This window comes from Centrocercus urophasianus, unplaced genomic scaffold (genome assembly GCF_019232065.1).
Source record: "Centrocercus urophasianus isolate 14NV4802_14NV808 unplaced genomic scaffold, USGS_Curo_1.0 seq_25, whole genome shotgun sequence".
In the NCBI taxonomy this organism is placed as follows: domain Eukaryota; kingdom Metazoa; phylum Chordata; class Aves; order Galliformes; family Phasianidae; genus Centrocercus; species Centrocercus urophasianus.
Window position 1 is genome coordinate 16,621,485 of NW_024884811.1, and position 12,693 is coordinate 16,634,177.

The 12,693-nt window shown below is 37.0% G+C and overlaps 1 protein-coding gene across 1 annotated transcript in view; it reads left to right on the forward strand.

The window, feature by feature from the left end:
- AMACR (alpha-methylacyl-CoA racemase) overlaps positions 1–11,869 on the forward strand; it is a 22,508-nt gene extending 10,639 nt beyond the window's left edge. Inside the window, exons 4-5 of the mRNA XM_042825697.1 lie at positions 3,129–3,315; positions 10,816–11,869. Coding sequence (XP_042681631.1) covers positions 3,129–3,315; positions 10,816–11,225 — 597 coding nt within the window. The 3' untranslated portion in view covers positions 11,226–11,869. The remainder of the gene's footprint in view (positions 1–3,128; positions 3,316–10,815) is intronic.
- The last annotated feature ends 824 nt before the right edge of the window (positions 11,870–12,693 follow it).

The window sequence follows — 12,693 nt, forward strand, 5'->3', positions numbered from 1 at the left end:
CTACACCAGGCTGCCCAGGGCCCCATCCAACCTGGCCTCGAACACCTCCAGGGAGGGGGCATCCACAACCTCTCTGGGCAGCCTGTTCCAGCACCTCACCACTCTCTCTGTAAAGAACTTCCCTCTGACATCCAACCTCAATCTTTCCTCCCTCAACTTAAAACCATTTCCCCTTGTCCTGCTGTTATCTACCCTTTCAAAGAGTTGATTCCCCTCCTGTTTGTAGGCTCCCTTCAGGTACTGAAAGGCTGCAATGAGGTCACCCCTCAGCCTTCCTTTCTCCAGGCTGAACAAGCCCAGCTCCCTCAGCCTGTCTTCATAGATCATCTTTGTGGCTCTCCTCTGGACCCTCTCCAACAGCTCCTTGTCTTTCTTGTACTGGGGGCTCCAGACCTGGATGCAGTACTCCAGATGGAGCCTTGTCCTGTCCCCACAGACTGCTGAGAAGAGGTTACACATGTACCTTTGACTCCCACATTTAAGATATTTATAAACATTGATAAGATCTCCTCTTTTCTCAAAGCTGAACAGATGCAGATTGCTCTGCCTTTCCTGATAAGAGAGGAACTTTAAGTTACTAAAAATGTGAAAGTATTAGTATAAGATCCTAAAAATAAAATATTTTAAGTTACTAAAAAAAATTATGTGAGTCTAGTCAGTGCAAGTCCACTAATGTCCTTATAAGATCTCTGGCTCATTGGGAATGAAATGTGGGATATTTTTTGGTTGTAGGAACATGTGTCAGATGCTTACCTCAGACAAATTAAGTAACTGGTCTGGACAGCTTCATGTATTGTCTCTTCTCATTGACTCTACTAGAGTCAATGAGACTCTACTAGATTTCAGTACAGTGGGCACGATAGTTCCCACATGCTGAGTGTGATGTAGGGTGGATGCCATGAATCAGTAGGATAGGCACAGTGATGCTTCTGCACTCCCACACGTGTGAGTTAGGACAACACTTTGGATTCACTTGAAATTTAGACAGAGAGTCTACAGCTGTTGGTAGGCAGCTGATCAAGCGTGACTCACTGCCTGTGGAAAGACAGCCACAGGAAAAGATGGTGATAATGATCACTTGCATAATAGTCCCATGGCAAGAGCATTTAGCTGTCTGACAGAAGGCTGGAGTTCCAGGTCTCTCTCATCCTGGAGATGTTCAAAAGTAAAACTCCCACATCCTAGAAGAGTTCCTCAGTCACGAGGATAGAAGTTAGATTGGTGTGGGTTTATTCTCAGTTTTGTTTGAACTGTTTCATTCTGCCGAGGGAACAGAGGACTCATGGAACTAACAGAGGTCATCCAGGGGAATTGTGCCTCTGGATTCTCATCCCTCCTTCAGAAGCTGTTAATGCTTTTAGCATTAGGATATCATTAAATGAAATGCCTAATGATTATGATAATCACTGTATGGTTAGGCTAAAGTGAAGTCTTGCCATGTTGTCCTTTTCATGTTTTAAAAGAAAGTGGCCACATTAATGTATGTATGTGGTGTAATTTGAGCATGCCTTTGTAGATTTGTTGAGGATGCTAGACACTTTGGTCTGAAGTGCAGCCGACTTAATGAAGAAGCTGGCTGCCCAGTGACCCAGGTAGGGGTATTTTGAAATCCATGTATCAGACCAAAATAGTAGTGCTATTTTTTGTGTCCCCAGGGCAGATAATACATTGGATAGATATCGTCAGTAGTTCTGACAAATTTTTGGAACCAAAATCTAACTTGTAGTTAGAGCTTATTCTGGAATTAGCCCTTACTTGCAGTGTTTTTTTGTGTAATTCTTTGTTAAAATGAGCAGTGCAAGATTTAAGTGGCAGGAAATTGAGAAAGAGGTCAAGCAGTATGTATTAAATGAAAACGCCTTCATGACTGCATATTTCAAAGATTTTCATACTTTAAATTCTTGTTTTAAATGGTAGAAATTAATATAAATGAAAAATTAGTAGCTTTTTATTGTGATGCATACACTGTGAAAATAGGACGTCATCTAATTTTAATCATGATGTTTATACAATCCTTATTAGCACACAGCTTGAGGGATCTTGTATCAATCCCGTTGACATTTCTATGTTTTGAGACTATACAGCATTTCTCTTTACAGTCACATATAATGCTCATATAACAGATGTATGTACATTGCGCATTATTACATTCTTATTGTATATTATATACATATATTAGATATGTATTATACATTACATACATATATATTACATATTATATATAATGTGTAACAAATATACATACAATACTGGTGAGAACATCTTACAAAAAAGAAAATTACATCTTACAAAATTGCCAACCTGTAATAAAACAAAATTAATGCTATTTTGCCTTTCAAGCTCCTAGTATTACTACAGAGATATGAGTGTTGACTAGATAATTACACAGCTCAGGTTTTTCACTTTTCCATTGGAATGTTTCTGGTCATGTCCTATTACTGTCATATGTTCTCTTACAATTTTTCTAGTGCACTCAGAAAGAATTAGACCCTGTTGGTGAGTGAAACTGTAGAGTATCGTTTGCTTGGAAAGACGGGAACAAGTAATTACATAAAAGCTGAACAACTTGAATTTTCAACTAGTTGTGCTTTGCATAACCAAAATTTTGAGGAGAAATCTGAAACAGAATTAACCATGTTTTTAGTGCTATATTCATGAGACACTTGCCTATTCAAAGGTTACCCTGGTATGTTGCTGTACTTCTCGGTGACAAGAGTGGGAGAATGTATTTTTTAACTTAGGGATCCAGGTGAGCTTTTCGGTTTACATGTTGTAGTAAAATTTTAACCTTCAATTTCCTTTTAGTTGTAAAAATAGCAGTATAGTCAATACATTCAAGAAAATACAGTGTTCAGAATTGTATGTTTTTATATATTTTGTGTAGTTTTATATACATAAATATATATGCATGAAGATAAAAATACAGAAAAACTGATACTTAAAGGATTGATGCTTACTGGTGTAGGTATCTTGATTTCTAGAGGTAGAACACTTGATGGTATGCAATGTTCTACAGAGGCAAGAAGTTTATTCTGTCAACGAAAATTACTTATTGTTCTCTCTTAGTGAATATAAAATTGCTAAAGACTTACTGAAGCTGTTGTTTTGTTTTTCTGTGCATCTTTAAGGTAGAAGGAATAGCATACATAAGTTCTTTTCTGTGGAAATCACAAAATTTGGGACTCTGGAATAGACCGCGAGGTGAGAACCTACTAGACAGTGGTGCACCATTTTATGAAACCTACAAGACCTCTGACGGAAAGTTCATGGCTGTTGGTGCAATTGAGCCTCAATTCTATGACCAGTTAATAAAGGGTGAGTAACCTGGAACAGTTTTTTCTCATCAGCAATGCATTATTGAATGACATGAAGTTAGTCCTGTTGATTTCTTTGTAAAAGCCAAACACTTCTTGAAACCAAATGGATAGTGTGGTAGCAGAAGATTTTCCTGCTCTCAGAATTGATTTGTTTGTATTTCATCCTTGTGTGTTACCCTCAGATACTACACTTAAATGAGAAATTTTCTTCTGGATTTACAGCATTGATCGTCCATGATGTGGCTCGGTTTAAGCACTAATGAACTATTTTTTGGAACCATTTTCTTCAATGGAAAGTGAATATGCTTTAAAAGAAGACTTAATTCTTTGACACTGCAAATAAGATTGCAAGAAGTTTCCATTATTTCTGCTATAAAATTTTTAAAGAGGATTGAACTTATTTTAGAATTAAATGCTTATTGAAAATAATTATAGTAAACTGGGAAAATTTTATAAAAAACAAAATTTTATGAATTAATTTCTGTTGCAGAATTTGAGTGTTCTTTTTTTGTGTGTGTGTGTCCAGCTGTGGATGTGATTTCTGTATTTGGCTTAAGAGTTTTGAAATAGGATTATAAAGTTCATGTTTGATAAATTAGGATGAATCATGATATAAAACCTATATAAAAAAATTAGAAAGTGTCTAGGGGAGTGTTATGAAGATGGTGAGGCTCTGGAGGGCAAGATGTGAGAGCTGAGGGCTCTGGGGAAGCCGAGGGGAGGCCTGATGGCGGCTGCAGCTCCTTACAGAGCAGAGGGCAGCGCTGAGCTCTGCTCTGTGTGACAGCGACAGGCCGAGGGAACGGCATGGAGCTGCGCCAGGGGAGGGCCGGGGGTGGGGGAAGGCTCTGCACCAGAGGGCGGTGGGCACGGAACAGCCTGACAGTGCAGCGGGCACGGCACTGAGCTGCTGGAGCTCACAGAGCTTTTGCAGAGTGCTCTGACACTGGGTTTGGATTCAGGTGGTGCTGTGTGGAGCCAGGAGTTGGACTCAGTGATCCACACGGTCCCTTCCAACTCAGGATATTCTGTAATTCTATGCAGAATCATTATTGCATGAGCTTAAAACATACAGTAATGTTTTAATTTCAGAAATTTATGGCATTAATGAAATTAAATCTTACTTCCCAAAATAATTTGATGTATGTTTTCTGTTTCTAGTGTTCTGAGTATGAAATACTTCAAAAGTTGTCAATTTAATTTTAATTTTGTTTAATGAGAAGGAGTACCAGCATACGATATAGCTAATGTGGATATTTTCAGACAGTGTTACGTGTGCAGCTTTTTTGTACAGATGACTTAAACATGGTAAATCTTTGCTGAGAGAGGATGACGGTGCCTTATTCAGTGACTCTTCACTGATGATTCTGTCAGTTGTAGAGTTGGTACTTTCTCATAGGCAGTTACTGCCAGCTCTGCCCCAGTCTGTGCTAATAAGAGCATAGTCAGTTTTTTAGGAGTTTTTGAAAATCAGGAGTGCAGTTAAGACAAGATGACATGAAGGTACAGGGTTGTAAGATGAGACATGCCTGTGATGAGTGAGATCCCTAAATAGCTAAGGGCTGTTTATCAGAATTGTTGCATGTTGATATGTGAAATGCAAATGGCAGGCTTCTGAAGTAACTCACTGATTCGCTTAGCACTGTGTGGTGCACCCAGATGCCAGGTTTGCAAGATCCATGTTCCTGCCTGAAGATAGTTGTACACCCGTTTCTAGTTGACCTGAGAATACCGTGTATGTCTTTTAAGTTCAATTTGTGTGCTACTCTTTCTTGAAAGAGATTGTTGTTTATTTCATGCTGCAGTTCTTGGAAATGCTATTTTCATCCAACCTCTGCAATCTTTCTTCACGTGCAAGAAACAATTTGAGATGAAAAATAAGTGTAAAGCTATATTGAAGTAAAATTTAACCTCCTATTTTGGAAGTTACGAATCGGAATTCCAGTGCATGTCTTTAGGGAGAAGGCCCATATTAAATACAAGGGAAAGAAAAAAGGAATAGATCTGCAGTACTCATGGCTACAGTGTTTTATTTTTCTCAGGAGGGTAAGTCGCAGGAATGGAATAGAATCCATAGTTGTTATTACAGGAAGTAGATTCTGTAGTGGAGTCAAGTGTTGGTCTGTCACTTTTTCTCAGTGAACCTTTGCTGAGCACCCCAGCATCGTGTGCTGATTTTTGTCCAGGACGAAATCTTAGACTTTTCTGTCAGGAAGCCAGTCACGTGTTCTGCAAAAGTCGTTGTGATAGATGAATCTGGTGTTCACACAGTGTATCATGATCACTGTCAAATTTCTGTCTTAACTAGATATCTATTTATTGAGAAAACTGCTGAAATCTATTTTCCCCTTTGTGATTTTTCAGAAATTTGTAGCGTAAATTTGGAGCAGTAACTATAAATTCATCTGTCTGTGCTTTATTTTCATGCTTGTAAATAAATTCCATTTGCTTAAAATGTGTGTTTACTTAATTTTAACGGCTGAAGTTTCAGAAGTTATTTCAGCTATAAAATACTGTGTACTATAAAATATGTGTACTTAGATGTAAGTTACAGAATTACAGAATGTCAGGGATTGGAAGGGACCTCAAAAGATCATGTAGTCCTGTCTCCCTGCTGGAGCAGGAACACCTAAGTCAGATTACACAGGAATGTGTCCAGGTGGGTTCTGAGTGTCTCCAGAGAAGGAAACCCCACAACCTCCCTGGACAACCTGTTCTGGTGATCTGTTACCATTACTGTGAAGGTGTTTTTTTCTAATATTAATATGGAATCACCTGTGTTCCAGCTTGCACCCATTGCCCTTTGTCCTATCGTTGGTTCAAAGTATCTATGTTCTAAGGCTGAGATGTATAATCACAGTTGTGTGTGTTTCAGTGAGCTTCTTTAAAAAAATCAATGTTACAGACTGCAGTCCTTTAAGGACTGCTTTTTGCCTATCTGTTTTTTCTCATTTCTTGTCACTAGTTTTCTTTCTGTTTTCTGTAAAAGTGAGACTGAACTAATATTTTTTCACTACACTGTTTTTAAAATAAGTTGTCTTTCCTCATTGTATTCGTGAGCATATTATGATTTTTTTTTATGCTTTCACATAGGAATAATTACCCCCTTCAGTAGCTCTGCTTGCAAGCTTTCTGAGGCAGTAATGTACTGAATTAGAACAGATGGTTTGTCTTACGGCTTTGGGAATTTTCTTCCTTTTTGAGATATCTGTTACAGCAACTCCGTTTGGAATTTAAGCTTTTGAATGTGATGGAATGAGAAGCAGCTTGTGAGAACTGTATTCCTATTTCACAACCCAAGGAGCTTTGACTTAGGCTGAGTTGTCTGTTCAAGGTATTAACTTTCTGCTTTGAGGTAGCTTTAAAATAGTATGTTCCAGTTTCCATAATTTTATTTCATACTTAATTTTTTCCCTCTGTAATTCTGGTCAGTTCTGCTGGTGCTGTTCCAGATAAAATCTAAAGCCTCTTTACGTCTCTGTCCATACTCACAGAATAAGTTACTTTTACCATTCTTTTCTAATGAGAACACAAGAATAGAGGTTTTGTGAAAGTAATAGTTGGAGATTTAAGGATTGCAAAAGTGAGCGGAGGACATGGTTTCTGAAGGAGTTGTCACTGCCCTGAGAATTCTGTTGGCTTTTGCTTCACTTCAGTGTTTTCCTTAAGAATTAAGAACCCAGTACTGGAATTGAGTGCAGTTAATGAAATAGCGAGGAAAGTTCTTTCTTAAGGATCTTCAGGGGGAAACTTAGTAAGTCAAAGAAAATACACCTTGGTTTGAGAAAAATGTTGGCTTTTGTGGATTGTGTTCAGCAGGGAAAATTAAATTTTTTATCACAGATTTTTAAAATTTAAAAATAAATTGGTTATAAGAGAGACTGAAGCTGTATGAAATAGATATGATAAATAATTGGTGTAATACCTTCAGTATCATGAGTTGAATTCTGACTTCACTGCAGACCTTTTCCTGTTCACAAGCATGCTTAATCTTTTTGCTGATATTATTATTACAAAAGTTAGCCAATGAATAACGAAAATATCTTTGCATTTTACAAGAAACCTGGTGTAACGTACATGTGCTATTTATATGAAGTCTCAGTATTTAGATAAAAAGAGTCAGAATGTCTTCCTGCTGACCTATAAACTGCAAGTTTCTTTGATGTTTAGCAGTATGAGCTTAGTTTTGCAGAAGCCAAGCTAAGAGAGGCATGTAGAACATGAGGTTCATATATCAGGTAAGAAGCATGAACTTTGCCCTGCCTGTGGCAGTGGAGCTAGAACTTGATCCTTGGGGTCCCTTCCAACCCAAGCCATTCCATGGTTCTATTATTCTATGAACTTCACTGTATAAAGTGAACTTTGTGTAAATTTACATTGATAGGAAAAGCAGAAACAGTCACAAGAAGTATGAAAATGTGTTTAATAAATGTTTTATGACATGAGCAACTTCTATTTAAAAGGATGGAAAAAAATTTAGAAAGCACTTGAAAAACATAGTTAAATCTTTTTGAAGGATTTCTCCAGAGCTCTCCACTTAGTGATGGTGACATACCATATACTGCTTCAAACATCTGTAAATGTTCTGAATTCAATGCAACATCGTTATTTAGAAACGCGCTGAGTGCATGAACCTTATAGTTCACAATTAAATTGGAGCTAGTGGTCCTAATGGTTTCCTCATTACATTTTGGACAATTTTCCCACATAATTTTAGGTCTTGAGTTTGCTTTGTATGAGTTTATTTTAAAATTTCTGCAGAAATTATGTTTCCAATTTGTTGCTTCAGTAAATAGTGTGCAGATAATGATTCAATAAAGCTGTGGCAATTATGAGAAAGCATTGCAAGGAGGCCTAATTCTTCTTTTTTTTTTTTCAAAAACCGTTATGTCAAAGCTGTACCAGGTAGGTTATTTGGCTTTTTGAACAAAAATCTTTAGATGAAAATCAAACAAGAAAAGCTTGGAAGCCAGTCTTGATTGCTCTACCAGATACTCTGTGAAAAGGATATTTTGCTTTTGATTATTTTGGGTGAAATATGTCATTTTGCGGTATCCCAAACAATTCTGTGCTGTGTAATTGTTTCCTTGTTGACTCAGTTGTTCCTGCTGCAGTTCTCTTCATCTGCACCACGAATGATTAGCACAAGCTGGAAAATGAGAGGCTTTGGTGCTTAAGTGTTGTCAGTTCATACTATTTAAAGTTGAGGTCTTCAGTGGCCCTTGGAAAATGAGCGTGTAATATTAAATTCTAGGTTCTGCATATTGTTCTGTTTTACTAGAGGATGTGTGGTTAGATTCAGCCAACTTTCCATCTGGCACAGTCTCCAGATGTAATTGTGTAATGGGATAACGGTATATCTTTATTTGTATTGGACGGAATGGTAGAATGAAAAGCAAAATCAATAAGCATATTGATGCTAACCAGACAATGTTCCCAGTTGACCTAATTTTAGGCATTGGGACGGAGTCTCAGGTAGTATACTGTTACTTAGATTTCCACCTGTTGTGGAAGGTAAACTTAAATCACCTCCTAGTTCTTAAGTAAACCGTCTCACACTGTTCATTCTCAGTTAAATGATCAACTCTGTTTTGTAAGGATCATTAGGTTCAATTTAATTATGGATACTTAACCACTGTGAGTACTTAATCCTTTTATGTGAGTAGCTATCCTATTATGATATGAATGGCTAGGAATAATATTAGTGATCTAAGGTGCATGTGACCTTGTGACTTGATAAGGACCAAGGCTTATCGTGTAATAGTAGATAATGGAGTATTCCTGGGAATCTCTAATTTGATGGGAACATTATTATTCTGCCTTTGGCTGTCTTGATTTTCTTCTAAATGTGAACTACTATATTTCTGCATCTGGACATTAGCAATTTTCTGTGCTATATTTTGCAGTATCAAAGTAAGATTTAGAAGCATGTGTTCATTTTAAAATTACTGTTTAAGAATTTTGCGAGCAGCACCATTTCATATTAGCTTTGTAATTTGGAGGCAACTGAGAGGCCCAAGAAATGCATATGGTGGAGATTCTGAGGAATGAGAAAGAAGGTGTTTTCTTTTCTTCTCTTTTATGTTCCTCTTAGCTGCATTTCCACTCCTTTCAGTGATAACAAAGTTGTAGAAATAGTGCAAGATACAGAAATGTTGCTGTTTTCTTTTTTTTTTTTTTTCCTATCTGCAGCTGAAGATGGGAGTTGTGTATAGATGCTACACGCAAACAACATCTGTTACATAAGCTTGTTGACAGTTGCACATCAGATCATTGTTCTGATAGTAGCTGTATCAAAAGATGAAAGGATGGCTTGAAACCAAAATTTTCCAGAGCTCCACATTTTCTCTGTCTCTTGCACAGAGCAGTTTTTTGTTTGTTTTAAAGTATTATGATATAATTGCTCTCAAGCCATTCTTCATTTCTGAGATTAACTTCTGTCCTGTACGCGATTTCTGCATTTTGTCTGCTTCATTGAAGCTGTTAAATTTCAGCATGTGATCATTTTGAGTAACCTTCTATGTACCAGTTCTGAATTCTGTTTGATGTAGACTGGAAGTACAGGTTAATTATGTTTCTTGTTTCTTATTTCTTTTTTGCTTCTCATTAAGAAGAAATGTTAGCAATTATTCCATCTCCTTCAAGTAGGAGTATGGAGTACAAAGAGCAGAATACGTGAGAACAGAAATAGAGATGAGAAATTGCTGCAAAAGAGAGATCTGAACCTCCACACTGAGAAAGAAAGAGATGCCTAGTTGGGAGAAGGGCTTAGGACCCCTTAGTTCAGAAAATTTTCAGTACAAAGCCTACATACCAAACTGTTGTGTCTCAGAAGGGCTGTGTGTATTGTATACCTAGGTAGCCCGTGCGACTGACCTGGTAAGCTGGGTTCTTAAGCAGTTAGGGGGGGAAAGTTTAAGAGCAAAAGCAGAAGAATCTGAGCCTAGGAAGTGCTGGAGAGGTGAAAGCAGTGGATGCTGCTGGAGCCCATTTGGACTGAGTGGGTCTGAGAAGCGGATCAGTTAGCCTGTATCCACCCACAGCCAAGCTGTATCATTCGCATTGAGCCTGACCATATCCATCCTCACTGTCTTCTCAACTCTAGCATGGAAATACTCAATGATTTTGGACTCTTAACAGCTTCTGAGTCATAAGTACATTGCTGCATCCCTCAACCCAGTCAGCAGAGTTTTGTACTTCCTAGTAGATAGCACAGTATCTATTCCAGAAAATGTTTTCAGGACGAAGTGTTACCTCTGAAGTGTCTATAAAAAGGATGAACTTAGTTAAATACTGTTTGCTCTAATTGGAAATCATGTAACATTTTATTTTTCTGCTCCCTCACCTATGTCATCAGTATCCTAGTGATATTTTTTTCAGTTAGTATGACATGCTGCACTGGACTGTCTGCAAAATAATAGGATATTGATAGACGTACTTATGTAGGGGCAGCACTTTATTTTATCTAAGCTAAGTTGTTCTGCTTTTCTCCTTTCAGGTCTTGGGCTGGATTCAAGTAAACTTCCCAATCAGTTGAGTTTCTCTGATTGGCCTGAAATGAAGAAAAAGTTTGCATCCATCTTTGCACAGAAGACACAAAGTGAATGGTGCAGTATATTTGATGGATCTGATGCCTGTGTGACCCCCGTTCTATCCTTTGATGATGCTCCCTTACATCAGCATAACAAACAAAGGAGTTCTTTTATCAAAAATGATCAGGAAGAGATAAGTCCTAGACCTGCTCCTCTTCTTTCAAGGACCCCTGCTGTTCCATCATTTGAAAGAGATCCTTTTATAGGCGAGCACACAGAAGAGGTACTTCTAGAATATGGATTTACTCAGGAAGAGATTGCAAAACTTTATTCTGATAAAGTAATAGAATCCAACAAACTAAAAGCTAATTTATAACCTGATTATGCAAATCAGATGAACTTTGGGCTAATGCAGTAAGATTTAATGTATTGAATTACATGACAAATGAATATTTGTGTGCTGTTTCTTTTAAATGAATATTAATAATAATATATGAATGAATAATAAATGAAGTTTTAAATCTAATGGAGAATACTGGGAGTTCTGTATTTGTGTACCTGGATGGTTTGTTGTCTACAGCGACACCAAAAATGTGTTCTGAAGTTCTGTGCTGTTTGTCATAGTAAGCAGATGTAAGTCCTCAAAATACTTTTTTAAACAGTATATCCTGTGAAACTTTTGGTTCTTTTAACTCATAGTTAAACTGTTCCTTTGTAATGTATGCCATAATTAAATGAAGGCAATTCTATTCTTAAAATACAGTTAAATGCTTACTAAGCAGATGATTCTTTACTCATACATTAATGGGAATCTTATCATATTGGTTGATTTACCTTATCATACCAAAACAATGATCCAAGTAATGCTGTTTCCTTGTGTTGCTACAGAGTTATTATGATAAAGTAATTGTATTTAATATCCTGTCTATGTTTTCTTAATACAGTCTCCTGATAGTATTATGTTCAGCATCCCAGTTTGCCTAAAAATAATTTTGGAAATAAATTTCTCATTGTAAAATATCTGCCAAATGTTGATATTTTACTTTCTTTCTGGAAAAATGAAAGGCATGGGTAGTTGCACAGGTTTTAAACAAAGGTTATACTGTAGTGGTTGTTATTTCCTTCAAAATTAGTAATTTGAAACGTTCTTTTCTCCTTCAACACAAATTATATATATTTACAATAATTAGTTATATGTGGATTTAAATATAATCCTCCTTAGTTCAGTATGTGAAGAATTTTGACACAAAGGGTTGTTATTTTAAATAATTTTGGTCATTTTTCAATCTTGCTGAAGATAGGCTGGTTGCTTGTGAAGGTTTCCGAAGCTGAGATACACTTTATTTTACATTTGTCATGGCAAAGTGTCTGCATTACTACTATACAAAAAGACTTTTTACATTCATTTTTATATTGCACAAACACCTGAATGGAAGCAAGAATTATCTAGTAGACATTGACAGATTAGTTAACAATTATTAAAAGCATTTTAAGTTTCCCATTTGTAATCAGTTTGATGAATTAGAATGTTATATACCATTGCATTACCACATCGTCATAGAATATCTTGAGTCAGAGTGGACCACAGCGATCATCAAATCCAACTCCTTGCTCCACACTAAGATCTGAGAATTTGCTTAGAGTCATATGTATCTGGTTGTATTGGAGCAGAGTAAATATAGCCAAGCATGATCTTCAGCACACTTAGGTTCTGATCCAAAATTTGGTGGTGTTACAAAAACTGCCATTAACTTTAGCTGCCTCAGTCAGGTGGCTCACCTGAAGCGGTGGGATTTTGGGTATGTTGCTGTAGATTTCTTTAAAAGCCTTCTGTTTGCTTTCCA